The sequence below is a fragment of the Podarcis liolepis genome, assembly GCF_965112155.1.
Source record: "Podarcis liolepis genome assembly, chromosome: 4".
NCBI lineage: Eukaryota > Metazoa > Chordata > Lepidosauria > Squamata > Lacertidae > Podarcis > Podarcis liolepis.
The window spans coordinates 46,625,665-46,639,736 of NC_139558.1; the positions used below are offsets into that span (position 1 = coordinate 46,625,665).

At 38.9% G+C, this 14,072-nt stretch overlaps 1 protein-coding gene across 22 annotated transcripts in view; it reads right to left on the reverse strand.

The window, feature by feature from the left end:
• Positions 1–14,072, reverse strand: part of DMD (dystrophin) — a 1,010,042-nt gene that overhangs the window by 492,559 nt on the left and 503,411 nt on the right. For all 22 annotated transcript variants that reach the window (XM_083498284.1, XM_083498278.1, XM_083498289.1 and 19 more), the window contains 2 exons: positions 9,410–9,604; positions 5,008–5,180 (listed from right to left, as the gene is read on the reverse strand). In XM_083498284.1, the coding sequence (XP_083354410.1) occupies positions 5,008–5,180; positions 9,410–9,604 (368 nt within the window). The remainder of the gene's footprint in view (positions 1–5,007; positions 5,181–9,409; positions 9,605–14,072) is intronic.

The following is a 14,072-nucleotide window of genomic DNA, read 5'->3' on the forward strand; positions in this document are numbered from 1 at the left end:
CCACCAACTCTCAAAGAATCTCATGATGCTGTTTCGTATAGTAGTTGTTCCTGGACCACAAGCACTTAGAAATAGCAAAGAAAGCTTATTCACATCAAGCCAAATGATTCCATATCTTTCTCTGACATTATGATTAATAAAATAATAATGTAATGAGGGAGTGCCTTCAGCAACTCACACGAAGATTTAGTCATTGAAGTAACTTGTGTAAAAGCAATGGCCAACAGAACAGATACAAGATGGTGACACCTGGAAGGGGAGAGCTAATTTATGTTTTACAAGGAAACAGATAATCAAAGTAGGTTTGAGATCAGGGTGCAACTCTAAGGAATGAAGGACAATGGAGATGAGCCAACCCCTTTAATGATTAGTGTTGGGATTGGTGATTTTGAACACAAGGATAGTGTCTGTAGAATGCACAGGTGGGTCTCTCCTGCCATGCATTCCCCTCCAGCTGCAGAACAAATACATGGAAGTAGAACTTAACCCGATAGTCCCATCTTCAAGTTACTGGTCCCACTTCCTATGTAATACCTTTTTTCTTCCCTGTCCCTCTTGGAAAAATATTTAACTCCTAAGGCAGCAGGAGCCCATGCATTTTCAAAGGCACCAACACATGGGTTGCTGCTGTAGTAGTGATCCATATGCACCCAGGGAGGGGGAAAGAGAAGCCTACTTCCTGCAGTAGCTGCACCTACAATAGCCAGGTATGGAGAGGCACTGGAAATGAGTGAGTTATTATGAGGTAGAATACAGCTGAAAATTCTTTTCCATCTAGATTACAAAACGAAGCAGAGAAGTATTAGCAATATAGGCTTCTAATTCTTGCATCAGATTGGAAATTTGTACTAAAGGTTGTATTCCAAACAAGGGAATAATGAATTTTGTTGACAATTCTAATTGTTAATCACATTTTGCTGCTATTTGACCACAAAATATAAGATAAGTATTTCCCTTTGGTGAATTATGGTGCCCACTCTGACCTCATTACGCCAGCCTTGCTGTGCACTGAAAATGCAATAATCTGTAGCATAAAACCAACAGTATTCTTTAGATTGCATTTGTTTTATTTAACAAAATGATGGTTTGTCAAATAACCTGTTTATTTTGGTAGAATCGGATGGTGGCAATTGCCAGAAACAAACTAATTGGCCTACATGTTGAAAACATTGTTTACTCGCATAATTTATGAAATAATAGTCAGACCATTACAGAGAAACAGCAATGCTTTTTTGACAGGAAAAGCAGAAGCAAATAAAAGGGTCTCACTCACTCATTGACATTTTGATGTTATTGTATTTGCTCACTAGAATGGAATCACCTATATGCTTAATAATTCCTTACTCCTTTGAAAAACATTTTAACACAAGATATTGTACTGAAATTCAAAAATATATATGTACACTAAAGTGACTAACACAAAAATTGAATCTGAAAGCACAGGGGAGGAGAGCGCCACCGTTTCTAAAACCAATCCTGAAGTTTAAGCATCAAAAATGCATGTTGGCAAGGTTCTTGATCCATGTCTCAAGGGCAGAATTGTAATGATACTTCCACTTCTTATAACTAGAAGCGAAGTGCTAGAGGCCATATTGTCTGCCTTAATCTCCGTTTTCCCAAGCATTTCTGTGCAGCTCAGATGATTCTCAGAAAAACACAGATGGCTTCAGGGACCCAGCCACGTTCCAGAACAGCCCAGTAAAACAGTGACAGCAAAAGTGACACTATGGCGAGAAAAGGATTAAACCAGAAAACAAAATGAAAGTTCATGCAATTTAACATTTTATGCTTCAGTGTCTTCTGGTACTTACTTTGTTAACAGTCAGCTAAGAAATAAACTGCATTTTTGCTTTGCATCTTGGTAAGACCCTTTCAAGTGCTGATGGCAAGAGCCCATACATACATTAATATTCTTGTGCTCCATTATGAAGAATCTTTACGTGGAACATTGCCACATAATTTAATGCATTTTCAATTTTAAAAAATGAGCACAGAATCTCTGCCTCATACCCAGGGGTGGCATGTCTTGTTTCACTACCTGAGTGCTGCCCTGCCGCTGCTGCTGCCACCTGCACTGCCTACTCTGCCACCGCCACCTCCTGCCCTGTGCAATCTGCTGCATCCACTGCTGGCAGAGAAGAACCACTGCCATCAACACCAACTTGGGATGAGATCAAAATAGTGCAAGATCTTATGCAATTTGAGGTGAGATCTTACCCCAAATTGGCACTGATGCTGGCTCCACTTCTCCACTAGTGACAGAGGTGGCGAGCTAGACTGGGAGCCCACAGAGGTGCCACCTTGAGGACTTCTGCAACCTGACACAGTGGCCTCTCTGTGCCTAGTGGCAAGACTGGCTCTGCTCATACCAGAGGCGGAGCTAGCTGCTCTGGCACCCAGAGCAGCGCACATGCTATGCACCCGGGGGCAGGGCAAGCATCCCAGGGGACGGGACGGCAATGTCACCCCCCCCTCAGGGATGACACCTGGTGCGAACCGCATCCACCACATCCCCTTCCTCCGCGAGTGGCTCATACCTCATACCATCTCTGGTCCCCACCCTGCACTAAACTCTTATCTGTGGCTGCTAGAAGCTGTCAGCATATGACAGCGGCAACACATCCATATGATATGCTAGATCACCATATGATATGCTAGAGTAATTACTAGATCAACAAAATCAGTCCTGGAGGTATTTTGGGGAGGGTATTTTTGGGAAGGGGTAAATCAGGGTTTACAGTTTTTGTGTTATCTGGGCAAGAGTGCTTAAATAATATATATTCAATAAATAAGGCTGAGCCAAAAGCCCTACTTCCTAGATTTGCTCCCCCCCCCTTGCAGACTGCCAGAGGAATCTAGCAAGAGGGATGATGATGGTGGTGGTGGTGATGATGGTGATGATAATAATATAAATCACAGAATTCCTTTTTGTTTAGCAGAGAGCAAAAATGTGTCTGAGGCTAAGCTTTGAGAAAACATTGTTATTCTCTTGGTGAGCACCTCACCATGTGAGGCAAATATAACTCATTTTCACTGCCACAGATGGCACAGAGACAAACAGAAGAATCCTGCATAATGCAGACAATGCCAAGTTGTCTAATTTAAAAAGGGGGAAACACACACAAAGAGAGAACCTGGAAACCTTCCCAGATCATACATCTGTCTCTAAGTTGCGCTTTAGAAGAGATGGCCAAACAGCAATGACATATAGGGGATTAATGGCATATTTTTCCCAGTTCCAAATTATCTTCTCAGCTCAGTCCTGCAGTCATTTCATGCATTCCTATGCATGTCTAGTCAGAAGAAAACTCAATGAGACTTACTTTCAGGCAAGTTTTTATAGGATTACAGCCTAAACGAGCTAAAGGAAGCCAATACAAGGTTAGCTGTTTAATGTATCACACTGGGAGAAAGCAGGGGGAAAGAAATATCAAAGAATGAACCACAACAAGAGCTAGATACAGATTGCATTTTAATAAAATACACTTCTATGCACATCTAAAGTGTGGAATATAATTTGCAGTTCATTTTAACACATCTGATATAAAGTTCTTAGATGTGTTAAGTATTTGTTGTTCAATGGTGAAACAATATACTCTTATTATTATATTCTACACTGATTACTACCCTTGCTTGCCAAAAGCACATCAAAGTTTCATACAACAAAATGCAAACACTAAACTTCTGAAAAACCACTCCTATATTGAAACAATATAGCCCCTGCTGCTGCTATAGAATTTTGCCTTTGAATAATGGCAATTGAATTTAAGTGTCCCTTTTTATTGTGTTTACTATCAGTATAACAATAATTAGAAGACAATAATTAAATCCACCACCCACATTTTAATTAATAGTATTCACATTATAGGGCTACTTTAGATTCTCATCAATGCATTATCTTGTCTGCTATAGAAAATACTGTGTCACATGACATGAGTACCATGATATCATGGACCACATTTAGTACAAAGAAGCCAACATTAATAGCTCCATTCACACATCATATATACGGACAGAGCAGTTACTAGGCCAGGGCAGCAGTTCTTAATTGACCTCATGTCACCAGTGTTGCTGTAGCTTACCAGGAGGGAGAAGGGAAAGGGCAAGGTGGTTGCAAGGTCCGCATGGTGCAAGCACACTAGCAGGATATTTGTATTCAGGCATCTGTACTTCTCATGTTTCAACTGATGCCTTTACAGCAGCCAGGTACTCCAGTCTTACTTAGACTTAGACTGGGAAGAGACTTCTATAATCCACTAAACTAGGCAGGGCTTCATGAAGAAACCTTGAGGTTTGGTGCACTTCCCAGTCTTATAATTAGAAAGCAATGGTGGCTTAAAGGCAACAATGGCCAAACTGCACTGGCCTCTGCTTTCTTCTGCCTCAATGTTTTACCTTGCAGTTGGCCCTGGGTTATCACTGGACTTCCTCAATACCGTTCTCAAGTTCCTCATGATACATCGCCAAACTATTTGCAGTCATGATTAATCTCAATAAAGATACAGCCTTCTTTTCACCCAACTCCTTCCACCAAAATTCACTATGATTGCAACAATCTGTGCATATTTTATAGAGTGCTTCCAAAAGAACCATTTATAATTAAATAATTACAGGTACACAGTGGCTTCTATCACAAAAGAAACTGCTATGTCTTAAGAGTGACAGCTAGACCCGAACTACTTTTCCAAACCCACTCCTTTTTTTCTTATTATTCTATCATCCCAAAAAGTAAGAAAAACAATAGCCTCTTTATTAAGGAAGATAGCTATATTAGCTTGGTTGCAATAATACAAACAGTGAGGTGCATTAATCTAGTTTTAGTCAAATGATTGTATGAATACATTATCCATAGAGAAATACCAAGACCATCCACGTATTAAGACAGATTCAATCTGAAATCAGCAAAATATTTTCCACAGAGAATATTCAAAGGTGCCACTACACAATGTAAGCCAAATACTAATGAGGCTTGTTAAGATAATGAACTACTGTAAATAAGTTACTTACGTTTGTCGGTCCTGATACATCTTGTTAACTTTTTCCCACTGGTAAGTAAGCTGTGTCAGCTTTTCCTGTATCCTTCCAGCTTCTCCAGGTGTGGCACTTTTTAAAACTGCAGTCTTCTTATTGCGAATAACTTCAATCTGTCCTGAGTATCTCCCTAGGCTGTCTTTAATTTTCTGCAATGCCATGTTACGCAACACAAAAGATGAAAAGAGAATATCAGATACAATTGAAAAGAAGCAGCAAGCTTTTGTCTAAAATATGTAGCAGACATATAATAGTCCTAGCTTTTGATTGAACAATGAATATAGGCCTGAGATTGTATGAGAGGTGAAGCTGTGAGTAGTAATTCAAAGAAGATACTAGGGATGTAGTGTGAGGGAGTTATAGCCCTGGAGTGTGTGTGAGGGAATTAATGGACTTGGGGAGTAAAAGAAAAGCGAGGGGAGTTTTGGTGGAGAGGTTTAGTGGAAAGGTCCAATATAAGAGGCAAAGGAGAAATGGCTTGTTTAACGTTCTGTGTGAGAGTGTGTGTCAGAGAGAGAGAGAATGCATGTGTGAGGAAAGGCACCCCTTATGCATCCCGTACTCGTGTGCAACCATATTTACTCAGGTCACCGCAAAATAAATAGATAGATTGGCCTTTTCTTGCTCCGGGCTACTGCCGGAGCAAGGGAAGGCAGCCTTTGATTGACCAATGGGGCAGGAGGCACCTTCTCCCTGCCACTATCCGTGCCCCCATCCTGGCACCAGTTCTGCTGGGTGCCCTTCTCAGCTCCCACCATCAGTGGCCGGCCACTGGCACTGCGGGCACTGGCTCTCCTCAGGCAGGCATGTATTTGCAGAGCAGAAATATGTTTAAGCTGCTTTAGATGCCATCAGTGTGTTTGCAAACTGGCTAGGAAAAGTGCACTCTGATTTCATTTTAAGAATGAAGAAAGAAAGGCTTAGAGAAGCCCATTAGCAGATGAAGTGGCAATAGCGCTTGGGAACTGTATCAATTTCATTGCTCTTGAAAGTGAAATCAAATCAAAGGAATTTTGATGGCCATTTATTTTTGTTTTCTAAAATCTGCCTCTCTCTGACAGTTAAGAACAATATTCTCTAGTAATTTGACTTTTCAGAAATTTGTGTGCCAAGCATCCAAATCAGGTTGGAAAGTGTATTCCTTCACATTGGTTCTATGGGTTGTGGTTAATTGGGTTTTGCTCAGCTACGGGGAAGGGCTATTTTAAACTTTACCATTTAGACTTCCTTTCTAAAATTGAGTTCCTCAGTTCTTTCCTAGGCTTATTTGATAGAATCCAGATGTGCATTTCTTTTACAAAAATGCAAATATATTTTTAGAAAACAAAATATCTACAGGATGAGGCATTGTTCTGGAATGAATACCAAATCTGTAATCATATTTCAGTTTTTATATTGATATCATAAATGAGAGAAGCACAGCTTGTACCATTCATGAATGAGAGAAAAAGATCCACTACTTAATCGCAGTCTTAAAAATGTACTAGAACTATGAATCATAATATTTGCTACAACTTTCATAAATCCAGCACATTTAAAGAGGATTATGTATGCATTCTTGCTGGGAGAATGAAAGGTTTAGAGTGATTAATGAATATCTAGCATAAACAGAAATGGTGAGGATTCCTAAGGAGAACTGGTGGATTTACATATATAATCTTTGGGGATAAGGACAAAAATCACAGCCAAGGCAGAGACAAAGGGTTATAATTATCTGGAATTGACATTTTAGTGGAGATTTCTATTCACCTACAAATGCTATGTGCTGTCAGAAATAATCCTTATAGAAAACAACATTTATTAACGTATTCCTGGCCTGATTTATCAATGATTGAGTAAACCACCAGCCTAGAAATGTTCTACTAGAATTGAGTAGCCTAGGTTCACTATTCACTGATGAAACTTACTGAATGATCACTTAGGCCATTCACTGTCAGAGGAACGTACCTTTTGCATGCAACTCACTATTTTTCAGTCTAACATATGTCACAGTGTTGTTATGAGGATATAATGCACAGGAAAACAATGAGCAAATCATAGGAAGAGCACAATGTTAACACTACACTACAGGGGAACATGAAGACTGATGGCTGGTTCTTTCAGGAAGAAGATTCTGGATCTCTCCCTCTCTCTCTCTCTCTCTCTCTCTCACACACACACACACAGAGTGGCAGACCAAGGGGTCTCAAATTTCATCAGCAGCCTGCACAAAGCCCAAATTCAACACCCCTGTCTCTCGCCTTCCATTCTTCATCACAGTTATCCAGTGTGACCAAACCAGTCACACTCCCCTAAAGCCACCTCTGATATATACCATAGCAATATACTGTGTATATTTATATGGATGGAAAGGCTACCCCCATTATTTTTGCCCACTTGGTTTATGTTCTTACTTAACAAGCAGAACAATCCAAAAACCCCTTACACAGTGCAGGAGATATTAGGTGGAGACGTCCCTTTGCCCATCTCTTTAGACTCAGTAAGCCTTTTGCCGGCCACCAAATGTGTGGGAAGGCAGGTAGCTTACTGGCGGTATTCATTCCAGAGGAAAGTCCCAAGTCAGGGCATTCTGAGAGCAGAGAGAGGGTGGGACTCCAGAATTTTCAGGATCCCCAGTTGGCTACATGATGACATTGGGTCTGATCAGTCTGCCTCTGTCACCTTCCACTACTGTGAACAACAGAACTGCAGATTCAGTGGTTGATCAGCAAAATCCCATTTGCAGACAACCTAAAACTTAGTCCTCATAGGGCCATGCATTGGGTTCTATGGAAACCAGGGTCTCTAAGCTGATTCCATAACCTTGGCTGCAACTGATGGCTATTGATGAGACTATTTAACTCAGGACCAGTTTCAGTTTCCAATAAAAGGGTATTGATTAAACATGCTATCAAAAAACAGTTAACGAAAGACTTTAAAACATACTTCTACCTACTACTGTCTTGAAATTTGATTCATGTGAATCCACATGGGGTAAAAAATCAACCACAATTTAATTTTAAACCTTCTCCAACCAGCAGCTATACAATTTATGTGCCATGTTTCTATTTTTATTCCAGGATAATGACAATGATGAATAATTTTACCAGGAAATAAATATTCATTCATTATGAAGCTCAGATCAAAACTATATCCCTTACGAAAGCATATGAATCTGTAAGATCTATTTGGCTACTGTGATAGATTTATTTCAGAGGAAGATGGAACTGTGCCCACAACTACCATCTCTTGACATTTTAATAGTTCAGTTAAATTAAACCTACAGCAATAGTTACTTGTAACCATGTTAATCAGTATCATTAAAGTTGGTGTCAGCTACAATAATATCAAATACATGTGGAATAACAAGTGATTAGTTATGGGAATAAATCATACTAAGATGCACAAATGTGTGACATTAAAGACTACTAATGGGGATCCATTCATCTGCTACTAATCCTTTTGCTGGGCCTTTGATTCTCTGACCAATACAGTTGACAACATGGAAAACACATAACAGTAAAGAACCAAATAACAGTAATTTATATAGTATCTAATTTTTGCATAATCTAACCACATCAGCAAGAGTAATTGTTTTTTTAGTGAAGAATAGCAACAACAATGTCATGATACACTTTAAAAAGTAATCTGGGCGTAAGATTCAAGAAAATATAGAACAATATATTAGGAGCAACATAAACATAAAATGGTTATGGACTGATTTAATTAATACCAAATAACTTTGTACTGTATTGCTTATCATTTCTTTATGGATATATACACTACTGTTACACTGACATTTATATATGTTCTTTTTTATTACTAACAAAAAAACCCTTAAAAAGTGCCTAAAGATGTTTTGCTGTCACTGCTTTACGTAGTTGTTTCTGTACATTTGCCCTCTTTCTAGTTTTCGTTTATATTTCATTTTTTAACTCAGTGTGTATCTCATGCTGAACTAGTGAGGTTTGCTGTCCTCTTCCCGTGTGCCCCAAAATCTCCTACGGTGGTCTGCCAACCCTCCAAAGCTGATGTTAAGGGCATAGGAAAATGATGGGGACAGGAGAGTAAGTTCTGTTGCTCATATGGGAGTCCCTTGCACTAGCAGACCTGTTGCGTTATATACTGTATTTCCTAACCCCATTTACCTGGGACTAAGCCCTTTTAATGGGGTTAACTCTCAGGTAAGTGGAGTTAGGACAGCAACCTCGTTTAGGAAATTGGTTTTTGGTGTTTTTTTTAATGCCAAGAGAGAAAATTAAAGGAAAAAACTGACCAAAGGAGAAGCAACAGAGTCTTCTGGCACCTTATGGTATAAGCTTTTGTGAACTATATCACTGTGCAATGGCACATTACCTTCAAATTATTATTCAAATTATTCAAATTGTTTGAGTCTTACCATGAGGCACTCTTCTTGCCTGACAAGATCCTCACAGTCCTTCCCCTGCAGACTGGGAGAATTAAGGAGGTCTTCCACGTCAGACAAAGCTTGTAGAAGCCGAAGGATTTCTGCCAGGTATGCAGAAGGCACATAAGAGGTTTCCACAGTCATACCTTCAGTCATCACAACAGTTGTCTCCTCACGAACTGTTTGCTGGTATAGATATACAACAGAATTTTTCCTTTAGTTTCAAAAAATGGTTACTGCACTTAAAAAATAGTAATATATAAACAGTGTATCATTTTGTAGCACCCCACCTCAAATTATACAACCATAATAAACATGTCCTGCTAATTCATTTGATTGTGATATTTAATGCTTCATATAGTAGGGCATTTTTATCTTACTTCTCCAAAAATGTAAATCTGGCTAACTATGATGGCTAACTATGGGACATTAATGACTATGGTTCTGAGACCATGAAAGGTGAGAGGAGTAGGTGCGTATGGGGCTTCTGCAGACTTTTCCTAGCAGCATAGTCATATAAATCTATAAATAAAGAACATACAAGCTAGATGGGAAATCCTAACATGGAAAGCTCTCCTGAAAGTGCTACGTAGATGTGCCAAGTTTTTCAGCACAATGATTAGTTCTAGTTCCAAAATCTGAGTTTATATTTCAAGATTTTCATCTGGAATTCAAAAATTAACTTGTGTTAACTATTAAGATTCTTTTGAATTTTTGCTAAATTTTAATTACGGACTGAATTTTACACACGACCACACATTAAAGACTGGTTCACACATCTCTCTTTACCCCATTGTTGATGTTTCAATAATTTTTCTTCAGATTTTGATAACAATACAGTGCCAGCTACAAACATCATGTCAAAGTGCAAAAAGGGAAAGGGAAATAATAAGGTGGGGGACACACGAAAAACTACAACAGTTGGCAAGGGTAAGGTCAGCTAAGCCATGAGCTTGTGCCACTATTTCGTATAATCTTACACCGTTTCTGTTTGGTCCTTTAGGTGTGTACAGTAGACGACAGTATAAACCAGGAAAGTAGGGAGTGATGGGGAATCATGAGAGTGCATAGTTCCAACCAGGTCTGTTGCCATTTGTTAGGCAACATAATCTGTTTTAGTAACTAGTGCCAGGATGTAGAAATTGGATTGGGTCTCTTATCATGCATTAGATGGCAGTTTTCCTATGTACCTCTTGTTATAATGCTGTAACAGTCCATTCCCCATGAACATCAGATGCATAGTTTCTCGTAGTGAATCCTAGCACTCTCATTTTACCATTTGAGAACTGGTTGATACTTGTGTCCCTACTGACTTTGGAAACACTGGGCTAGCAGATGTGTAAGGATGCTCTACTCCACTCCCAATTATCAGCTCATATACATGACTCTCACACACATCCCACCATCACAACACAGAGAACACCACTCCATTGTACACTCCTCTGAAGTCCTTCATCTCCTGAATGTAAATCAGAAACTTCAAAGTGATTTTAGGAGCATATACAATTTATTATTATTCAAGAATCTGGGTCATCGGTAACACTAAAACTGGGTAGGGATGCTGGTTCTGCCAATGAAGTCAAATTTAGGCTGTGCAATGAGTGCAGGAGTTAGAGACAGAAATTATTGTCTGAATTGTAAAGTAAGGTACTGGATTTAGCCAAGACCAAATTTGAATTGAGTCAGGCAACAAAATGTCTTGAGCTGGTACTGTAAGGATGCAATGGGAAAATAATGCATGTTAAAAAGGCTGGTGAACAAAGGGCAAAAATTGCCCTATAGATAAACCATTGTCTAAGAGAACAAGCTCGACTTTAAGTTGTTGAAATAAGTACAATAGCCTTAGGGCAACTATTCTACAAAATCCCAAGGTAGACCCCACATAACTCTTTCTAGGGAAGCAAGAAGATTCAGATAGCCAAATAAGCATATGCTCGTTCCAGAAGTTGCTTAAATCATGGCATCTTAAATTGGATGAATGTGCCATGCAAGGCAGATTCCCAGTATTTTAAGCTTTGCAAATCACAGTCTGCATCAAGATGCTAACATATTGGAATAGTATTTTCAGTATAAAAGCTATATAGGGGTGCATTGTGCAAGTTTAATTACATCTTTCTGATCAACTAAACTCTCTTCTGAATTTATTATAAAACTCAGTAAATGTGAAAGGTCCTAAATAGCAGACTTTGCACAGTGCTGAGATAAATCTCAGGGATATTAAGTACTAATCAATATAGCCCAAAATTCATAGTTGGGCAATACCTTTATTAGGATCAACCAAAAATGTCAAGCTTACCCTGATTTAAGGACATTTTGGTTAGTCCTAGTAAAGGTATTGCCCAAGTATGGATGGTGGGGATTTTTCTTATGCACCAACACAACTACTTTTGCTTTTTACATCCAGATGGAAATATTTTCAAAATGTTACATCTGAAACTACTATAACCGAGCCACTTCGAAAAGTGAAAATATCAGTTAATATTTATTGTTTAAAATTGTACAAAGCATACTGTATTCTCTCATCATAGATTAGGAGAGATAATATAATTTCGAATATGCATAATCTTTTTGACTGCCCTCATTTAACACTAATAGCACTTGGTTTTTTAACCACTGCTGTTTTGTACATTACTAACTGCAAGCTTACATCAACATATCTTGTAAGACACAGTTCTGTCTATATCTCCTTGTTTTCCCTGTATCAAAAACTACATAGCGCCAGCTCAAAAATGGCATATAACTGAAGAAAGAAGAAGCACAAATTACTTGGGTTACTTCCTACTTTTAGACTGTATTATATAAAGTACGACTGAACAGTCTTACCTGTGAGATCTAAGAGCACCAGGTAACCATCAGAGCTCACAGGTCTCACGAGAGGGGGTATCCACATGCCCAGCTACCTGCAGAAGTGCTTCTCTTTTCCATATATGTGTAACAAAGGAACTGGCTCTGAGAAAATGCAGGACGCTATAGCATAGTATTATTATGTATATGTGATTGTATCCAATGCTATATGAGCAGCATTCCACTCACACAACAGAACTTTCCTCTCCTCTCCTCTTTTCAATCATCCTCCAATGTTCTGGAGCAGATTTTCAGGGTGTGCAGGAGACTGAAGGGGATAAGGGCAGGTGTTTCCATTGTACAAGTGGAATTCTGTTGTACAAGTAGAATGGCAGCAATTGATACAATCCTGTTAACTTTTGGGATGCCCCGAGCTGCAGAATTTTTATACTTGTTTCACAGATGCTGATATTCAGTTTGCCTTTTAAAACTGATTTATTATCTCAAAGTAATATTGAGAGGCCTATGAAAAGATTAAGGAAGGTCAAACTTAATTCTGAAAATGCAAAGATGGTTGTGGAGAAGTAATAGTTTACTTTCATCTCAGTATTGTGAGAAGCAAAATAAGAGTTGGCCTCAAAAGTATAAGAGAGCCAGACAACATCTGAGGAAGAGTTTCACAAATTTAGGAATATTTCCTTAAGGCTCTAAAACATGTCAACTATACATCCAGAACTATAGTACCTGAAATTCTTAAAACAATAAGTGTTAATTCCAGGTAGTATGGAGCAGCATGAAAAACTAAATAAATACTGGATTTCTTAACACCAAAAGAGAAATTCTTCTCCAGGGAATTTACAATATTTACTTAGGCTTGATATAAATGCCTTTTTCACGCACTGCTTGCTATGCCAGAGTGAACTATGAGATTGTCCCACTTGAACGAAGACAAATTCTCAGTCTCCAGAACAGCTAAGGTTTGCTCCATATTGGATGTATATAAATTTTGCATTAATTTTATGAAAAACATAAAGGTGATTTGAGGTATATATAGGTCTCTCTGGATCTGCCTTCAAAATAGATTCCCCCCCCCCACTCAAACGAGGGCTTTGTAACTATATGAACATAGCGGTAAATCTAGAAGTTGCCCTGTATATGATACATTAGTTGATTTCCAATTACATAGAAAAACATATTTTATTTAGAAAACCAGTTTTATCCTTGCATTCATCTTATTTCCTCAGTACTCACTCTGTATTAGATTGTACAAGAGGAGGACTTTCCAGGCATTATATGTAAATTAGCAAGATATTGCTTTCAAACAGTAACACACAACATTATACAATTATGAAATAAATACAACAGAGTGACCTGGTTTGCATGACTTATAAGCCGAACTATGGCTTACCATGACTGTGTGGGAATTCAACCTCCTGAAGAGGAAATTGTAACTGCTTTGCTCCTTTGTTCTTTTTCTGGCGAGGCCACACCATGTTGCCCAAATAAGGACTTGTGTTTAAGCTGCCTCCACACTAACCACAGGCTGTAGCCAATATTTGCAAAGCTGTTTTGTCTGATACTTGTAATGCAGTTTTAAGCATCAGAACATTGAAATGTATCTGCATCATCCTAGAAAGGTGCATGTCAAGGATTCGTAAAGACTACAGTGGTACCTCAGGTTACATACGCTTCAGGTTACAGACTCCGCTAACCCAGAAATAATGCTTCAGGTTAAAAACTTTGCTTCAGGATGAGAACAGAAATCGTGCTCTGGCGGCGCAGCAGCAGCAGCAGCAGCAGGAGGCCCCGTTAGCTAAAGTGGTGCTTCAGGTTAATAACAGTTTCAGGTTAAGAACGGACCTCCGGAACG